Here is a 20,079-nt window from a genome sequence, read left to right on the forward strand (position 1 = left end):
GAGACGACGGTTCGTGCCCGGCCGGACGGCCCCGAGCGGTTCTGAGGCTTCTCCTCCCCGCTTCCCCTCACAGCCCCAACAGCGGCCATCACCCCTCAGGCGCGCGGCCGCCTGACATCTCGCGAGACTTCGCGCCACCGGCCCCTCAGATCATTGAGTGCCCCGAGTTCTCGCGAGACCTCTGGGAGACGACGGGCGGCAATACCCCTCGTTAGGTCTCGCCCACCCACGTATCGCGAGACTTCGTTTTGCCCCGCCCCTCACGCGAGGCAGCAAGGGGCGGGGGCAGCGCGCTTCGCCCCGCCCCCCGAGAATCGGTGGTTACAACGTCATCACAAGGCGCCGCCCCCCTCGAAAGCCCCGCGGGGGCTTTGCCGTTACCGTCGCGCTTTTAGAGCTGCCGGTAGCCGCCTGCAAAACGCGTCAGCGCCGTGGCGGCGGCTCCTAAAATCCCGCGGCGGGCACGGGGCGGGCGCGGCGATCCCGCTCCGTCCTCCCGTGGGTGCCGCGGCGGCGGCAGCGGGGCTGCGGCGGTCCGCGGCGGCCGGCGGGGCTGCCCGGCGCGGGGTGCCGGCGATGTCCGGGTCCCGGGCGGCTCCTCCCGGTTGAGCGGCGGCTCCGCGCGGGCCCCGCGCCCTCCCCGCGCCGCGGGGTCCGGCAGCCGCGGCCCGCCCGGCCGGGCATGAGGCGGAGCGGCGGAGGCACAAAGGCTCCTCCGGGGCTGCGCCTTGCCTGACGCGGCGCAGCGCCCCCGGGCCCCGCCGTGCCCCGGGCTCCCGAGGCCCCGCGGGACGATGTCGCAGGATCACGACATGGACAAGACGATCAAGGTTGGCGAGAACCGCCGGGGAAGGCGGGGGACGCCGGGCTGGGGTGGCCGGGTCACGGTGCCCGTGTGGCCGATTTTGGGGTTTTTTACCACAAGCAGCCCCCGGTGTGGGAAGCAGAGGTTGTTTGCTCCGCGCAAGGGGCGAGGCGAAGGATCCCGCAAACCGAGCAGCCCAACTAGCCAAACTTTTTGCTATTTGTACATTTTAGCAAACAAAGGAATTACCTCTCATTGGCTACAAGTTGTACAGTTCTCTTATTAATTAGGATTCGATTGGTTAATGATTCTCTCATTCCCCATGGTAATTAGTGCCACGCTCGGTCCTTCTCTTCCTTTAGCTCGGGGGCGTTTCCTGGCTCGGTGGCTCCGAGTTGGTCACGATCCGTCCCTGCCGGAATTCCCTTTTACCCAATGGAGCTGAGTAAACACAGATGCAAAGTTGTATTTTTCACTTTCTTCCTTATCTTGGGAGTTCTGCCCAATGTCCTCGTGGCCCAAAAGTTCCTTTTGTCCAAATCCTTCTTCCCAAGCTTTGTTCACCTTTCCCAGATCTAACATCACTGAATCACATCAAGTACTAAACCTTATCAAAGCAATTCCACCACCAAATAATTTGGTTTTCTAACATCCAGACATCACTCAAAGTTTGTTGACTGCTGTTTCATGGATTAAATATTCTTGTTTATCAGCCTTGAAAGCTCCAGAATCAAACACAAAGAACAGCCCGTCCTTAAAGAGAATTTCCCCACATTTTCCAGCAGTCAGAACCTTGTTTCTGACCCTGTTTCCTAACTCCTTTCTCATTCACTGCCCCTGTTCTCTTTTCATGATTTTTGGGATGTCAGGCTCTGGAGTGTGGGATTTGTGTGTTTGGAGCTGAGCACAGTGAGGTTCAGGCTGTGAGCTCAGCATCCCTCTGTCCCCTGGCTGGCTTTCCTGTGGGAGCTGGAGGATTCCCTGTTGGATAAAGGGGTGTAAACCAAGGTTTTCAAACCTCTCTGGAGGTTCTTTACCTTGTGCAGTTTTTTAATCCTGGAAAAATTTGGGTTAGAAGGACCTTAAATCTCATCCCATTCCACCCCCTCTATGGGCATGGACACCTTTCACTATCCCAGGTTGTTCCAAGCCTTTTCCAGCTTGGCCTTGAGCATTTCCATATTGAAAATTTGTGGGGTTTGCCTTTAAAAAAGCCCAGAGAAGAAGGAAATCTAATGAGGTTGTAATTAACCCCTGAGATCAATTGTCAGAGCTGTTCCCTGTGTTTTCCTTGGCACACCCCAGGGAAGGAGCCATCCTGAAGGCTTGGGGAAAAAAAAGGGATTTAATTACTTCTGTAGTTTTTCATGAGATGGGAAAGGTCCACATGAAAACTCTTGGGGTTTAAAGTAAAAAGCTGAAGCAGTTGTGGAAGTGTTGGGATAATTCTGTGCTCCCAGTGCAGAGGGTTTCAACCAAAACTTCCTGGGCAAATCCCTGGAATTGTGGGCACAGCCTGAATCTAACTCATAATTTCATACTTTTATGCTTTATGCTGATTTTTTTTTTCCTTCTCAAATCCTTGGTTTGGATCAGGTTTGGTTGTTCTTGGGTTCAAGGTCTGGGATTCAGGACAGGGATCCAAGTTTGGGAATTAAGGAGAGATTGAAAGAGTAGGAGAGGGGGAATTCCCTAGGATATTTTCAAACACTTTGGTGCTTTTGAAGCATTTCTGAAGCTGTTTAGGATCAGAATCATGGAATCCTTAAGGATGGAAAAGACCCCCGAAGTGGTGGAGTCCTGGTGTTGGGAATTGCTGGTGCTGAGTTGGAGCTCCCATTCCTGAGCTGGGAGGTGGAAGTGATGCTGGGCATCAAATCCTGGCTTGGATGTCATTTCTTGATCACTTCATTATTCATTTTAACTTCTGAGTTGTAAAGCTGAAGGTTGGGATCTGAATTTAAAAATTGCAGGAAGTAAAATTGTTGCCTTTTTCTTTAAAACAATGGCAAATACACAGAATAGGAAATAGAAATTCAATGCTCATTAATGCCCTCCTAAAATGACATTTTCATCTCACCCTTGCTGCCTTCAGTTCTCTGCAGCTGAATGTCAGGAAAATTAAATCAGCTTTTCACCAACAAGTGAAATTTATCTGAGTTTAATTGAAAAGTTTCTTGAGCTCCTCCTGAAAACCACAAATTTCTGTGATCCACTGAAATTTCTGCCCCTTTCCAAAACCTTCAGGGGGGGCCTCTTCCATGAATTTCCTGTAGTTTTGGGGAATTATTTTTCCTCACCTTCCCCAGTGCTGCTGTTGCAGCAGCTCCTTTTGCTGTGATTTATCCTGAGCAGAGGCAGGAATTTAATAAAGGAACAAAGGCTCAGCTCAGGGCATCAATCAAAGCTCTGAGCACTGGATTTACAGCCTGCCTTGGGATGTGGTTAAGCCTGAGAGCACCCAAGCTGTGGCCTAACAAAACCCAGCTCTATCTGAGTGGGTTTGGACAAAAGGAGCCTGGTTCATTATCAGAAAAATCTGTAATTAATCAAGCAGGGTTTAATTTACAGTGTGATGGTTCCAGCTGTTTGAAACCTGCAATTTTCTGTTTTCTGTGACCAAAAAAAAGCATTTTAATGCAGAAATGGGCTCCTTGTTTCATTGTGATTGATCATTTCTAGGTAGGAAGCTGGAACTGAGTCAGGGAGAGATGTTACACTTATTTAAAGCACAAAATCACATTTACTGCTCTCAATGACCCTGCTTTGAAATTCCAGCTGCACAGAGACAATTTTAATCATGTAAATCATGACATGAGCATTGATATTTATTTATATTTATATTTAATTTTCCTCAGGAAAGCAAACTCCCCAGCAGGCACTTTTACACTCAGATCTGCTGAGCTGGGTTTTTTTTTGGAAAGGCTGTAATAATTTCATTTATTATGTATTTATTGACTGTGTTTTCCCTCCTCCTGCTCCTTCCTGAACAGGAAACCTCCATTTTAGAGGAATACAACATTAACTGGACTCAGAAGCTGGGAGCTGGGATCAGTGGGCCTGTTAGGTAAGGGAACACTCTGGGATTGTGCCTGACCTGTGGAGAAGTCAGTGAGTATTTTATTAAATGTGGTGTTGGGATACATGGAAAATTATAAATAACAAACGCCTCTGTCCCATTGGGGTTGTACAAGAGGGGTTTTGTCTTTTTTTGGGGAATTTGGGATGGAAAACTTCTTCTCTCTTCCCTGTCCTGGTGTGTTCCCACAGCCAGGCAGGAACAGGAGTTGGTTGTGGAATAATGAATTTCAGAATTCCTGACATTTCCAACAGAAATTCCTCCTGGTGCCCCAGCACTGCTCTTTTCCTGCTTTCCCAGATGTTTTTCCAGCTCTTCCCACGAACCCAAAGCTGCCACTGGCTTTGCATCCCAGCCCTGCTCCTCATGGATTTCTAACCCTTGCTGGGAAAGCAAAACATTTTTCCAACAAATCCTCTCCTTCAGGGAATGGCAATTTGTGCTGTTCCTGGGTGCTCACTTTGTCCTTCCCATCATTTATCTTCCTCTCTGGGTTCTCCTCATCCTTTTTGTGTTGTTTCATTAAAACATTCATTTTGTGCTTTATTCTTTTGGCTGCCTGTTCAAACATGGGCCCTTTCCTCAGCTGTTAAATGGGAGGGGGGGAAAAGAGAAAAAAATCATCCAAAATGAGGATTTCCTTCCCAAACCACTTTATCTATTCCAAACTATTTATTCCAGCATCCCTGGGGGTGTTCAGGTGTGCTTTGAGTTATTTCCATCCAAAAAATCTCCAGTGAGAGCTGGGATGTTCCCTGTGCATCCCAAACTGGGACATTCCTGGGAATTCCCAGCTACAAATCAATTGCTTCAGGTGTCTCTTTTTAACCTCCTTGCTGACTGAATGATTTTGTTGCTGTAATACCAGAGTCTGCATGAAAAAATCCTCCCAGGAACGTTTTGCACTGAAAATCCTCCTCGATCGTCCAAAAGCTCGAAATGAGGTACAGTTCCTGCTTTTCTCTCCAAAAAAAAATTCAATTTTTGGGATGTTTTCAAAATAAAAACCCCACCACCAAACCCCCATTTGCTGGCTGTGCTTCCAGAGATTTATTTATAATAATTGAGCTGTATTTTAAAGCTGTTCTTCTCCTTGTAATGGAACAGAACCAGTTTGAGAGGGAATTTTGTTTCCATACTTCTCACTCTTGGATGTCACTGCTCCAAGAATGCTTCAAGTTGTTGTGGAAATGGATTTTCCCTTGTGCCAGGAGCTAAAGGAGCTTCTGACACTGATGGGAATTCCTGAGGTGTTAAACTGTGGAATGATGGACACTCCTCCAAGCTGTTGGGAATTTGTTGAAGGATTAATTGTCCTCGAGGTTTAGGCAACTTCCATTTCTTGTTACTGAGCAAATTCTCCTTTAAAATTGCCATAAAAATCATCATAAAAATTGCCATAAAAGATTTGGCTTGATTGATCAGCTCAGGGAACTTTAAAGTGGGGAAAATTCCTGGATGTTGGGACAGGAGGTGACGTTCCTGTTGTGAGCACTTAGCCACGACACAAAACAGATTATGGAATTTTAGGGTTTATTTCTACTTTAAAACTGGTTCTGTCTTTAAATTCCTGTAAAGAGCTCCATGACTGAGTGAGATTCCATAACCTGTCACAATTTGGGGGTGTTTTTACCCCCAGGTGCCTGTCCCTGTGTGCAGTAACAGCTCTTCCCTTCTCTTCAAGGTACGTCTGCACATGATGTGTGCAACACATCCCAATATTGTTCAAATAATTGAAGTTTATGCTAACAGTGTGCAGTTCCCACATGAATCCAGCCCCAGGTAAGATTACATAGGGTGATTCATTCCCACCAGCTTGCTTTCCATGTTTAGCTCAAGGTATAGTGGAGTTTGCTTTTTTTTTTTGGTTTGTTTTGGTTTTAATCACAAAATTATTATTATTATTTAAAGGGGGTCCCAGGTGTAATAATTATCCTGCAGGCCAAGCAGCTGTTGGTTTTTTTTTCCCCCCCTGACTTTTGTGTATTTAAATTATTTTGCCTCCTTCACTTCCTGGTTTGAATGCATCTCCATTTTTTTAGGTTTTCCATTGATTCAGTCTGCATTGTGTGAAAGAGTTGTTTCTAAAAATATGAAATTCAGCCCTGAAAACTCTCAATGCATTGTCCTGCTTAAAATGAACACAGAAAAACATGGAGCAGAGTGATTTTGGTTTTTTTTGGGTGCATTATTATATTAGGAGAAAAAATATTTTCTTCTGATAGGATCTTAGTGGAGAAAATCATCAGAGCTGGGAGAATGAAAGAGCTGAGACCTGTCCTAGGCTCTGGTGTAGCTGATTTTACTGTGTGGTGGGAACTGGGAGTTAATTCCCTGAGGATCTGGCAGCCCTGATCTCCACCTTCCTATTTTTTTATCCTTCATAATGATGGCAATAAAGCTGTAAAATAAAATAATGGGGGATCCAGACTCAAAAGCATCTTTGTGCTGTGTAACCTTGAGGGCAGAGTACAGTAATTTCACGATTACAAGCTGCACCATTTTGACTAAAATTTTGGTCCAAACCCAAAGTGCGGCTTATAATCAGGTGTGGGTTATATATGGACAAAGAATGAAAAGTTGCTGTTTTAGTTTGGAGGACAGGTGTCTGCTGAGAAAGGCAGGAACTTCTCTTTGAAATGGAGAATGTAAACCCCCTCCCTCCAAATTATTATAATTTTGAAATCAAGGGGCTCTCAGGCAAAGATATGGGAATTAGGAATAACAGTTCTTTTCTAGGGAAATTAAAATAGAAATACAGAACTACAAAGAAACAAACCCCAAACCCTGACACAGTCAGAGTACAACCTGACACCCATCAGTCAGGCAGGGTGTTGGCAGCAGTCCCATCCCATGGTGGCTGCATCCTCCTGCAGTGACAGATGTGGCTCAGCTGGAGCAGTGCTCCTGTACAAGGTGCAGTTTCCCTCCGGAGCTCCAGTGGTGATGTGGAGAAATCCGGTTTTCCTCTGGAGTCCAGTGGAGAAAGGGGCTCCCTTAGTGTCCCAAAACCTCTGTTTTTATCTTGGTAAGAAATGTTGGGCTCTTCCCTCTGGCTGGAGCAACTCCCAATGGGATGCAGTAATTTTATCAGTCCCACAGTGGGACTCAATGGCCATGAGCAGAAAATGACTGGCTGGAGGAAGGATGGGCTGTGAAAAGATAAAGAACACTGCCCTGCCTGGTTTCAATGGATGGCCCATTAGCAGAATATCTCCCATGGAGATCAGGATCACTGCCCCACCCTCAACAGCTGGTGATAGAACAGATACCTTTGATCACACTCTGTATTGTAATGTGCAGTTTATAATCAGGTGTGGCTTATGTATGGACAAAGAATGAAAAGTTGCTGCACCCGGAAGTGCGGCTTATACTCAGTGCGGCTTATAATCGTGAAATTACTGTAACCCCTTGGAGTGTCCACATGGCTTCCAGCTCCATCCTGAGTGGAACTGGATGTATCCATGCCAAGTTTGTTCCAGCTGGATGTGGGAGCCCATCAGGAGGAGCAAACTGGACATTCCTGGGAGCCAGAAAATCCTGCAGATTTTACAAAGGCAAAAAAAGGACAGCACCGAAATAGCCCCAAAAGCAGCGTAGAGAAAGCAGTGTTTGTGTGAAATATGCATTCTTAGCTTAGCAATTCTGTTCTTTTGGATGATTTTTTAATGTAACAACATGAAATGCTTTTGAACAGGGCTCGGCTCCTAATTGTAATGGAGATGATGGAAGGGGGAGAGCTCTTCCACAGAATCAGCCAGCACCGGCACTTTACTGAGAAGCAAGCCAGCCAAGTAACAAAGCAGGCAAGTCACCCCCTGTCCCAGCAAATCCATCATGCTCTGGCTAAAGTAGGGACAATTCCTGGGGCTGGAAGGGTGGGAAAAAAGGAATAAAGAAAAGAATCCTCAGTTGTGATCCGATGATCATTGCCTGCTTTGTTATAAGTGACAATGCCAAAGCTTTACTAGGGATGAAGGATTGAAGGTGTGGGCTTGTTCTCTGGGTCTGCTGGGCTTAACATTGCTTTTCCACACCTGCTCTAGAGAAGATTTCCAGGAGAATTTTGTCATTCCTTTTGTCCTAAAAGTGTTGCCTCCAGCAGGACTCCTGAGCTCTGGAATCTTCGTGACCCCCTTGGCTTTTCTCTCCTTTGGGCCAGGGGTTTTTCTGGGCTTGGGCTTATGGAATCCCTGGAAGATACCAAGGATTGTGTCTGTTCTGATTTTGTGTCTGTTTGTTCCAATGGTGTTTTTCCTTCACCCTTTCTCTCCCAGCTCCCTCCTGAGTGCTGTGTTTTATAACCTCCATGGTGGTTTCTGCAGGGGTTTTGGTGTCCATCAGGTTTTTTGTTGCTGGTGGGACTCTCAGAAGGATCTCTGTGGAATTCAGTGCTGGGATCCCCAGTTCCCCTCAGCTGGGGCAAAAAAATTTGTATTACTTTTGTGCTTTGACTTGTTTCTAACTGTGCTGGTACTTTTTGGTCTCATCCAACAAAGAAATGAGGTGGAAGTACAGAATTATTCTTGCCAGTTTGTTTGACATCTTTTGGGCTGTTTGATTCTGCCATGGTGGGGAAATCCTGTAAAACTTTACCAGAAGTCAAGACTTTGATTTGAATTCTCTGTGTACACTTGGGTTATTCATGTCTCAAGTAACTCTTTGCTTTAATGTTTATAGAAATGAAGTTTGAAATGTGAAAGTCTCTCTAAAATTCTTTTCTCTAGTGGTTTTTCATCACTGTCTTGTACCCAGGAATGGTTAAAACTTGTCACAGCACTGCCTCATTTTCTCTGGGAATGTGTTTGTGTTTATTGCTGAGCTAAATTAGCAGTGAAGTTTTCCTGTGACAGTAATTTGGAGTTTTTTAAGGACTCTAAACTTGGGTTGGATCCTACAGAATCCAGCAGGGATACTTCCAAATAAGGGTTGTGAGGCTGTGCCACACTTGTGGCTCAGGAATGCTGTTTAAATATTTATACTTGGCTTTTCTTTAAATGAAATGTGCAGTCCCTGGAGCTTTCCTGCCTGGATTGCAGGTTCCTAAAGCATCCTTGAAAAAATCCAGGAATGCATTTCTGTGGGATATCCACAGAATAATTAAAGTGCAGGCAGTACAATCCAAAATTAAAGAGCAAACCTGCCTGAGTGTTGGATCTCCAGGCAGGAACAAGTGCAGTGAATCATTCCCTGGAATCCTGAAGCAAGAATTCCCTGCTGAGTGTTGAATTGCTGCAGGGGCAGCCCCCTGGAGCCCTGGCACAGCAGGGAAGGGGCACTGGCACCACCTGCTTCACTTTGGGGGGCTCTCAATGCCTTGAGTTCTCAAACTGAGGTGATTGGGAAGCCCAGGCCAGCCTGACTTTTGGTTTTTTTTGTGGCATTCATGTCCCAGTTGTCACTTCACTGCACCACTGCCCAGCAGGGTCAGGCTTGTCCTAACTGAGAACTCCATCCAAGTGCAGTGAAAATGTTTGGGGTTGGAAATATTGTTTGTAAAGCTGAAATAAATGTCCAGGCTGCAGGAGGAGGTCAGTGATTGTGGCTGATTTATTGTGCCCTTTTCCAGATAGCTTTGGCTTTGCAGCATTGCCACTCACTAAACATTGCACACAGAGACCTCAAGCCTGAGAATCTCCTCTTCAAGGATAACTCTCTGGTAAGATGAACATTTGCTGCTGAATTCTGTAAAATGGCTCAAGGGTGGCTCTCAGAGTAGTGGTAAAATGGCATCAATGTTTTGGTGACAAAATGGAATCACTGGATGCACTTGGTGCTTTTCCATCCCCTGATCTCCTTGGAGGGCAGTGAGTCCCTGCTGCTGCTGTTGTACTGAGTCAGCTTCTCCAGCTGAACACAGAATCCAGCTCTGCCCCCTCAGCAGGATGTCCTGACCCTCTACCTGGAGGTGCTTTGATAGAGCCAAACCATTTTTGTCTCTCCTGCTCACAAGCAGCCTGGGTGTGCAGTGACCCCTGCAAGGGGCTCAGTGTTTCCCCATCCCTGAGGGGGCTGTTCCTGGCCCAGTGCACCCAGAAAAGCAAAAACTCTGTTTTGAAAGGTCAGTTTGTGACCTTTCAGCTGCCTGGTGGAGTGTGAGGGTATAAATACAGTGAGGTGGAGGTTTGGAAATGGTGAGATGAGGACAGGGGGAGAATGATGTGTTAGAAAAGCTGATTTAATGAGATTTGTCTAATGAAGCCTCTTCTCCTTGTTTTAGGATGCACCTGTTAAGTTGTGTGACTTTGGGTTTGCCAAAGTAGACCAAGGTGACTTGATGACACCCCAGTTCACTCCCTATTATGTAGCACCTCAGGTAACAACCAGTTCCTGCTCTGGGCTAAAGGGGGATCATTTATTGCCATATCCACATCATTTCAGCCCCCTCTGCAGCCCTGGGCAGGGCTCTGAGTGCAGCAATCACTGCACTCTGAGCTGCAGTGCCACAGGGATCTGTTGATAAGGCAGAATTCCCAGACTCTGCTCAGCACTGATGGTGACAATTGACCTTTAGCTGGTTTGGTGAAATCCCTGCTTTGCCATCCTTCTTCCAGCTCAAACTCATTCAGGGCTCCATTAAAAAGGACTTTGCTGGAACAAAAAGGTTCTGGAAAGTGGTTGCTCACAAAGGGCAGTGGCAGAGGGTTGGTACCTGGGCACTTTGTGTTGTCATTAAACACAACCTGTAATTACACACAGGCTGCTCTTTGTGGTGCTGCTTTCCCCCTCTCCCCTGTCCTTTGTGTTGGAGTCCTGGAGAAAATGAAAAGCAGCTGCAGATGGAGATTTAATTGCAGTGCTGGGCAGCCTTTAATCATTGGGAAGGGCAATTCAGAGATCAGAGCATGCCCTGAAAATTCCTTCTCAGCTGGAGCCTGCTGGGGCTCCCTGCAACCCAAACCCACAGCAAGGGACACTTTTGATGGGATTTATTCTGGGAGAAGCAAAAAGGGACAGTTCTGGAGCTGCAAACACACCTTGGGTTCTGGTTCCAAGTATGGAGAGGTTGGAGGTTCTGAGCAATTGCTTTCATTCAGGCAGAACTGGAGATTTCAGTGCTCTGATTTATATTTAATATTTTCCCCATGCAGGAAGCTCCAGTCTTTCTTAGAGAGAAAAATTGGAGTTAGGTAATCTTCAATAGCTGGAATAAGCTTCCTGAATGGAAAATCATCAGGAATCTTTGGCATAGGCTTTGCTGGTTGTGTTGTCTGCTAATGAGATGGATTTTTCTTTGTTTGATTTGATTTTTCCTCTCACCAGGTATTGGAGGCACAAAGAAGACATCAGAAAGAAAAGTCTGGTATTATCCCCACGTCTCCAACCCCTTACACTTACAACAAGGTGAGCTGGGAAACATCTTTAAAAATCTTCCCCACCCCACTGGTGCTTCTGATAGAGCAAATAATAATATATATATTTAGTGCAAACCTAATTATTGATCCTCTAATAAAGAAAAAATAACAAATGCTCTTAAGGAGCACTAAATATGAACAAGATTTTGGAGAGAGGAGAATGACTCTGCTGGAGTGAGGCCATGAGGGAAATTCTTTCACCTCTGTTCAAAGGGAATCTCTTTCCTGCTGGATGTGCAGAGCATTCCTTGTTCAGGCAGCTGTGCCAGAAACTGCTCTGTACCTGGATCTTCTGGAAAGGAACCAAGAATTTATTGTGTGGCTGCTGGAATCTTGGCAAAATGATGGCAGGAAATGTCCTGGAAGGTCATAATCTTTTTTTGGGGCATTCCAAAATATTTTCCTCCTTCTTATCATCACTGTCTCCTGCTGGCTGAGCAGTGCTTGAACCACTGAGTGTTCTGTTTTAATTAAAAAATGTGTGTGCCAGTTTTAATTAAATGGATCTGGTTTGTGATCCCAGTGTAAGGATTTGCCCTGATTCCAGCTTTAGGGATGGTTGTTTATTCCACCACGTGCCTGGTGTGCAGTGTTAGCATTTAGTAACCTCACAGAGAGAGTTAAAGCAAATATTAATTTAATTAATTAATTAATCTGCCTTCTTCAGGGCTCTGCCTGCCTCTCTCCATCCTGGAGAGCCAGGTTGGTGGTTGTAGCAGACACTTCAGAATGTGCCAATAGTGTTTTCAATGTGGAGTTTCTTCTTCCCTCTCTTGTCCCTTGATTTGGGATTCCCAAGGTGGGAGTGATTTTCTTTTCATGATTCCTGTGAAGAATTGATCTGTGCAGCCCTGGTGGCACTGGGGGAGAAAGCTGCTGAGGGAAGGGCCTTGTCCCCAGGGGTGGCTCTGTCCTTCATGGCAATCCAGTCCTGCTCCTTCCTGATTTAATATCCCTGCTGCTTCCTTTGTTGGATGATTCTGTTTTCAGTCTCCCATAATAAACAACTGGATTCTTTATGGGACTGGGGCAGTAAGATTCAGATATCCTGAACAAACCTCTCACACCTCTGCAGCCCTGGCTGTTCCCACACAATTCCCAACCACCTGGAAGTTGCTCAGCTTGGAGCTGCCTTGCTCACAGCAGCCAGATTTATCCACCAAGGTGGATCTGGAGGAGGAGCTGAGCTGCTTCTGTTCCCTCAGGAAATCCCACAGAACTTTTATCACAACTCCCTCACTGTCTGCTGCAAACTTCTCCCCCAGAGTGACCCTTTCCTTGCTTGCAGAGCTGTGACCTGTGGTCCCTGGGGGTCATTATCTACGTGATGCTGTGTGGGTACCCCCCCTTTTATTCCAAGCACCACAGCCGGACGATTCCCAAGGACATGAGGAAAAAGATCATGACAGGGAGCTTTGAATTCCCAGAGGAAGAGTGGAGCCAAATCTCGGAAATGGCAAAAGACATTGTGAGAAAGTGAGTCTGTGCAGGAAACTCCTGTGTTGCTCTGTGCTTGTCTTGAGGAATTGCAATGTTTTGATGGTGAGGAATTGGGAAAAGCTCCTGGAAGTGCCTTGTCACAAGGGTTGTTTTTCTGCAGCTCATCCAGCTGATAAATTCTCCCTTCCATCCAGCATAAAACAAGTCTGGGAAATGTTTTTCTTTCCCTGCACAAGTGTTTAATTCTGATGTCTCTTTTGTTGGGGTGAATTGTGTATTTAGTCTTTAAGGGGAGAGGGAGCACTGAAGGGTTTCAGGATAGCACAACCAGCACAGATTTCCTGGGATAATGTTGAAATTGCTGTGAAAATCAATGGGATGTGCTAAATCTGTCCCTTAAACACATCATACACAGCCTAAAAAGAGGAGGCAGGAGGATGGAGAGGGAGATTTCATGAGGTGCCAGACTCAGATAAGGTTTTGCATGGATGTTTTATTCCAAATGCTAATGGAGTCTGTTTTCCATGCAGGGCACACCCCTCAGCTGGGAGGGTTTCAAAGACTTGCTCTGTTTGGGAGCAAGAACGTGGCACTGATTAGGGCTTGACCTCACTTCTTTTTGAAAAAGTGACAGAGACTTACTGCCTTTGCATCACTGAGAGAATAAAAGCAATATAAACAAGAAATAAAATCAGTTGGGGAAGTAATTTACAGGTGTCACTGGCTCCTCAGATGTACTGTAAATTCTCCAAGGGTTCACATTGTTTGGAGAGGGTGCTGGGACATTTTTAGAGCTGTGCAGGAGAACCCCCCAGCATTTCACTAAATTAACTTTCCTTTATTCCAAGCTCAGCTCTTTATTCTCACACAGGCAAAAGGCTTCATTGTTTTTTAAAATTCCCATGAAACTCAGCTCTGAGGATGCTGTCACATGGATCCAGGCTGATTCCTGACCTTTGTGAGGGTTTGATAATGGGTTAGGATTTGGAAAATGCAAGGAAAAGCAATGCACGTGTCTGGTATCAAAAGTGAACTTAACCTGCTTGGCAGCAAATGGGATTTCTGAGCTCCCCTGTGGTGCTGCTGACATTTTGTACAAGTTATTTCCACTTTCTTGGTACATTTAACAATTGTGCTCTGCAGCCAAGAAGCTGATCTGGAGTTGTCTAAGGAAGTGTGACAAGCTCATGGAGTCATTCCCATTCTCATTCAGACTTTAGGATGACTTGGCAGCACTCTGTGGGAATTTTGGCTTTTATTATTTAGTTGTGCTCATCATGAGAACATAAATTTATCTGGAAATTCTCTTTCCAGAAAAAAAAGATTTCATGGAGTTTTCAGCAATCTTGGAATAAAGTTGTTTATTTATTTTAGCACCTTCCTGTGCCCTGGGTGAGCTGTGACAGCATTAAACCACAGCAGGTCAGGGAGCTGGGCTCATTTTGGAGCAGTTTGAGCTCTTGGAGAAACTTCTTTTTTGACCTTTAAAATGCTTAAATGCTCTGTAAATCAACAAAACCTTTCTTAGGGATTTATTCTCTCCTCCCCAGGCTACTGAAGGTGAAACCTGAGGAACGCCTGACCATTGAGGGGGTGTTGGATCATCCCTGGCTCAATTCCACAGAGGCCCTGGACAACATCCTGCCCTCTGCACAGCTGATGATGGACAAGGTCTGAACAGCAGGGTTTTGGTCCTGCACAGGAGCAGGAGAGCTCTGAGATGGCTGAAGGGCTTTTGTGATGTGGGGTTAAGCAGATAGGGAGCTTCTCCTCTGCTTTAGGAGAGCCTGAGATCTTAGGGAGCAAATGGAAAGAAAAATGAAAATGAAATGTGGAATTTGGGCTTTAGGAGCTGCTCCCAGATTGGTGGTAAGGAGCAGCCACGTGCTGGGGGTAGAAAGCAGAGCCTGAGGGATATTCCAGAGCTCTTTCCTCTTCTTGTCATGTTTTATCCCCACTAATTATACAAATCCTTTAATTTCTGCTCAAAGAGGGTTTCAGTCAATCTTGTGAATATGTGGAGATGATCCTTTGTCCTGTCTCCCCCAGGGATATTTTGTCACTGATTTTAGTTATAACCATACCTTGCTTCATGCAAACCTGATTTTTCTTGCACATCTCCAAAATAAATCAGATTTTGGTGACTCTTTTTTTTTTTTGCCCATGTGCTGTTGCACCAAGTGCTCCTTTTGTCTTTCCAGGCCATGGTGGCAGGGATCCAACAGGCTCATGCAGAACAACTTGCAAACATGAGAATCCAAGACCTCAAAGTGAGCCTGAAGCCCCTTCACTCCGTGAACAACCCGATCCTGCGCAAGCGGAAACTCCTGGGGTAACTCAGAGCTGCCTTTGGAAGGAGCATGGAGCCAGCTGGGATGGCTGGGAAATGGCTCTGGGGGGTGGCACAGGCTCAGTTTGGATGGTTTAACTCACTTTGGGTGTTGTAATGGTGGCACAGTGTGGTTTTTCTGCAGGATGTGCCAGTGAGGGCAGGAATGAGCTCGGGTTCTCTCTTTTTCCCTTTTCTCTCTTTTTCCCTTTTCTCTCTTTTTCCCTTTTCTCTCTTTTTCCCTTTTCTCTCTTTTTCCCTTTTCTCTCTTTTTCCCTTTTCTCTCTTTTTCCCTTTTCTCTCTTTTTCCCTTTTCTCTCTTTTTCCCTTTTCTCTCTTTTTCCCTTTCTCTCTTTTTTCCCTTTTCTCTCTTTTTTCCCTTTTCTCTCTTTTTTCCCTTTTCTCTCTTTTTTCCCTTTTCTCTCTTTTTCCCTTTTCTCTCTTTTTCCCTTTTCTCTCTTTTTCCCTTTTCTCTCTTTTTCCCTTTTCTCTCTTTTTCCCTTTCTCTCTTTTTCCCTTTCTCTCTATTTCCCTTTCTCTCTTTTTCCCTTTCTCTCTTTTTCCCTTTCTCTCTCCCTCTCAAGTTAATCTGAAAACCAGACTGATACATTTTAGGATTACCCTTATTTGAATTAATTTAAAGAAATATTTTTGTCCATACTTAAAATGATCTCATAATACAGGACAGTAATTATAATTAATTCTGAAGCTGTCTCCCAATTTCCCTGTGTTAGACTGGAGCAGTTACACAACGAGTAACAAACTTGAGCTGTGCCCAAATTTTAATTATTCCCCCCTTGTTCTTGTGCAGCACCAAGCCAAAGGATGGTGTTTACATCCATGACCCTGAGAATGGAAGCAATGATTCCAACGTGGCCCTGGAGAAGCTCAGAGATGTGATTGCTCAGTGCATTCTACCACAGGCTGGTAAAGGTTGCCACTTTTAACAATGTTTTATTCCTAAATGTGCCACACCAGCTTTGGGTGTGCGTGTGTCAGTGGTGAGGAAGGAAGAACAAAACTCCTGAGCTGGGATTTGGCTTCATGTGGAATTTTGGTGACAGGCAGAGCTGTTAAAAGAACTTTGAAACAGGAATATTTGGTTTAAAGGCCATTTCCTGGTTGGTGTGGGGTCAGCAGTTATTCCTGCCCAGTTTGCTGAGGCATGAGGCCAAACCTCCTGTGTCCCTTTGCTGTCCCAAACAGGAGAGAATGAAGATGAGAAGCTGAATGAAGTGATGCAGGAGGCCTGGAAATACAACAGAGAATGCAAATTGCTGAGAGACACCCTGCAGAGCTTCAGCTGGAATGGTGAGATCCCTGCTCTGACAGGGAGTGTGGGAAGGGGGAAACACAGACCCCCAGCTGTGGAAATAACCCCACATTGATGGGATTTGGGCTGATTGAGGTTTTGACACTGTTCTAGCCTTTCTGCCAGAGCTGGTGTTCCCAAAATGGGGGTGAAAGAGAAGCTTTGAAATTTCTGTTTGAGGTCAGGGTTGAGTTTTCAGAGGCACCAGGAATGCAACAGCACAAATGGAATTTTCAAGTGCCAGAGGGCAGGGATAGATGGGATATGTGCAAAAACCTTCCCTGTGAGAGTGGGGAGGCCCTGGACAGGCTGCCCAGAGAAGCTGAGGCTGCTCCATCCCTGCAAGTGTCCAAGGAGGGGTTGGACAGGGCTTGGAGCAACCTGGGCTAGTGGAAAGTGTCCCTGACCTTTAAGGTCCTTTCCAACCATTCCAGAATTCTCTGATCCATTTAGGAACCTCTTGAGCTGCTTTCCATGCAGCTGTTTATTCTCTCCCTGCTGGAGGCTGCTCAGCCTGGGTGGGAAGCAGAATTAAACTGGGACAGTGACCTTGGGAATGCTCAGGTGGCTCCTGGCAGAGGTGATGGATACCAGGGACCAGGATCAGCCACCTTCACAAGGGCTTGATCCTGCTTCCTCCTCTGTTCTTTAATTGAGATTTTAAATTGTTCCATTTTCCCAACAGAACTATGCCTGTAATTCCTTTTGAATCTTGTGCTGCTGTTGCCCTAAGTCTGTGTGTGAAGCATTGTTTAATTCCAGCTGATTCCCTGTTTTTTTTCTCTTCCAGGCAGAGGATTCACAGACAAAGTGGATCGACTAAAACTTGCTGAAATCGTCAAACAAGTGATTGAAGAGCAGACAAATTCCCACGACTCTCAATAGCTGGAGCTTCTTAATCTTATTTTTTTTACCATTTAAGATTTATTCTTTAACTGTAAAAAGTATTTTTATGTAAATTAATAAATCATAATTATTTCATTAAATTTCCATACTGCTTGAAAATGCTGTATAGTTGTAGATACAAAAAAAAAAAATCATTGGTACTGTAATATTTTTTTAAAACTCAGTTCCTCGAGGTATATATGATCACTTATGTACTGTTAATCATGAGCCCCCCAAATGGGGTGGATTTTATTGTTAAAAACCATTCTTTTTCTTAATAACCAGTTGCAGAAGCTGCCTTTCACCTGCCACATCCAACCCCTGCAGTGACTGTAAGCGAAGGAGAGCCACAGTTTCTCAAGCCCCTGCTCAGTGAGTACTTGAAGCAAGTGCTGTGAAATTCAAATTCACAGCTCCCCTTGGCACCTAAATTCCAGTTCTTTAGGTAGAGAAAAATCAATTAAATAGCCTTCAGTTTGGCTTGGTGCCTTGGCCAGGCACTGAGGCCATGTTCTTGCTGAGATTTTCAGTTCTGAGCAGTGACTCTCTCTCTTTTTTTTTGTTGTCTTCCCCATCTCCCTCAGACCTTCTTTAAACCTCCTCTGTTTCTTCTTCCTCATCTTCCTCAGAGCTTTTTTTAAGGCTGAATCAACCATTCAGCACAAAACTCTTCTTTTTCTCACCTTGTCCAACAGCAGAACAGAAGAATGTTCAAGTCCTTATGCACAAGTTCTTATGCACAATTTATTTTAATTTCCATGGTGGGATCTTCTACGTGCCGAGACCAGCCTGGGGTTTGTTTGAGATCCACCCCTCTATTCCCATTCTTTCCTTCCTTCCTAGAAGATCCAAGGCTTGGGGGTTCTGATTTGTCCTCTTGTTTGGCAGAGCTGCTCCCAGTGCTCTGGGATTTGTCTCTGGAGCCCAAATTTCCGTCTCTGATGCCTTTGAGCTCCTTCTTGGGGGAGCCACAACTGCAGGGCTGCTCCTTGCCTGCCTCCCCAGGGCAGGTTCTTACTCTAGTCTGGAACATTGGCTCCAAAAGCTGCTTTTTTAAATCCTGACAAAGCAAACCAATGGCAAGAATCTGTACATAGTTCTAGTTTTCTACCTTTTCTGCTTCTCTTTCTTTGGAGATGGGGCGGAGGCTTTTTATAGAGCTATTTTGGTACCAAATCCGTGCAGACATGGCTGAGTTTGGTCTGCAGACTGAAGTGCCAACCCAGGGCCATCAGTGACCACTCCTGAACGTTGTTGTCTTTCACAGCTCATCCATTTTTGGGTTTACATTGACAAACCTGAGCCATGAATCCTCCTTTACAAGTCCAACCTTGTTGTTTTTATTTTTTTTTTTGTCTCTTTTTCTATACCAAAACTTCCTTGCAGCTTTAGCTGGATGGCAAAGCAGTGTCTGACTCTTTCTATACAATTTTCTAAACAGTGACTTGTTTTTTTCTACATGAAGGAGATGCTTTGTTTCCTGTTCTCTGTCAGCTTTACTTAATCCTGTGGACAGTTTTCCAATGCTTGATTTAGTGCAGGGTAAGAACAATCCCTGCTTATCCATCCTGTGATGGGAGCAGGGAGTGTTTGTGAGAGCTGGAATTGTACCTCTGACACTACCTGGAATATTTGTGCACTGACCTATTGATGAAAGCTGAAGAGAATTAGCAAAAATTGAGAATTTTTGTCATTTTTTTGGCTGTACCACCAAGCCCTGTTACGTGCTTTTCTGTCCTTGCTCTAATTCTAGGTCATGTCTTGAAATGGTTTCATTTTGAACTTGAAATCTGTATTTTTTTTCTGGGAAATTGAACCTTTCAAGTGTGGCAGATAGAGATGGAAACAAGGAAATCACCTTTGTTTGAATGGCAGAACAAAAAATCCCCTCCAAAAGCACTTTGTGACTCTGCCCTCCCAGGAGGAAAATGCTCAGGCAGTTTTTTGGGAGCCAGAATTTGTTGGAAGTGCAGGCAGGGGGGAAGGTGGGATCTGGTGTGTTTGGAGGATTCGTCCTTTTCTTCATCCCTTAAGTGCTGCTGATCCTGAGGTGGGAACAGTTGTACAAATTTCCAAGGGCTTTTGCCACAAGGAACTGCTTTTGATGAATTTAATTTACATTTTCTTGGCTGTGATATATAAGGGCCTGATCTGAAGCAGAGGGAGGAGGGACAGATTAAGAAAACAAAATTTGAAGACTCAAGGTCAAATGGTTTTGTTTCTATGAAAAAGTTTGATTTTTTTTTTTTTTTTACTCTTGGAAAAGTTCTGTTTTACATTTCAAAGTTCAATCACTTTAATGGATTCATTTAAGTGTTTGAATGTAGCATTTGACTTTCTCCTTCCTGTGTTCAGTTTATTTTTCAGTTGAAGCAAGTGCAAGGTTTGACTTGGTAATAAATCTACTGATCCTTTCTAGCAGACTGTGAATATTGTAAATATCTCCAGCTGGAAGTGTGGGATCAAAGAAGAATTTCTTTGTACAAACACTAAAAAAAAATGTGGGAAAGCTCTGGAGGTTTGTTGGGTTTTGGGTTTTTTTTAGAATTTTATTTAAGTGAAGAAAAATCTCTGAAATCATTTGACCTTTTCAAAATTTTCTGTATGACTGGCTTCTCCTGTGACTTGATTATTTGAAGCTTTTCTAGATATATGAAAATTAGTGAAAGAGAGTTTGATTGGAAATAGCAAATGTCAAAGTTTTGCTGTCATTACTTCTGGATTTTCTTTTGGAAACCTGACTCTGTCCCCATGTTTAACTCCTGTGTGTTAAAATGTTCTCATTTCTCCTCCTCAGTGTTCCCTGTTAGTTCCTTTTGGATCAGTATTACATTGTAAATATTACCCATCCTGTATATAAATGATTTTACTAAA

General features: G+C 44.8%; 1 protein-coding gene across 3 annotated transcripts; it reads left to right on the forward strand.

The window, feature by feature from the left end:
- Window positions 1-582: 582 nt before the first annotated feature.
- Window positions 583-20,079, forward strand: MAPKAPK5 (MAPK activated protein kinase 5). 3 transcript variants are annotated; one of them, XM_033075809.1, is made up of 14 exons: window positions 583-830; window positions 3,799-3,872; window positions 4,753-4,828; window positions 5,569-5,666; window positions 7,582-7,690; window positions 9,454-9,543; window positions 10,105-10,200; window positions 11,148-11,228; window positions 12,528-12,715; window positions 14,230-14,350; window positions 14,881-15,011; window positions 15,820-15,941; window positions 16,215-16,319; window positions 17,111-20,079. In XM_033075809.1, exons 1-14 carry the CDS (start codon window positions 795-797, stop codon window positions 17,203-17,205), a joined length of 1,422 nt encoding a protein of 473 aa, XP_032931700.1. In that variant the 5' UTR covers window positions 583-794; the 3' UTR covers window positions 17,206-20,079. The 3 variants fall into 3 exon arrangements, with proteins under 3 accessions (XP_032931700.1, XP_032931701.1, XP_032931703.1); XM_033075810.2 differs by having other exon boundaries at window positions 725-830; window positions 15,820-15,935; XM_033075812.2 differs by lacking the exons at window positions 583-830; window positions 3,799-3,872; window positions 5,569-5,666 and having other exon boundaries at window positions 4,751-4,828.

The sequence above is a fragment of the Catharus ustulatus genome, chromosome 18 (assembly GCF_009819885.2).
Source record: "Catharus ustulatus isolate bCatUst1 chromosome 18, bCatUst1.pri.v2, whole genome shotgun sequence".
In the NCBI taxonomy this organism is placed as follows: domain Eukaryota; kingdom Metazoa; phylum Chordata; class Aves; order Passeriformes; family Turdidae; genus Catharus; species Catharus ustulatus.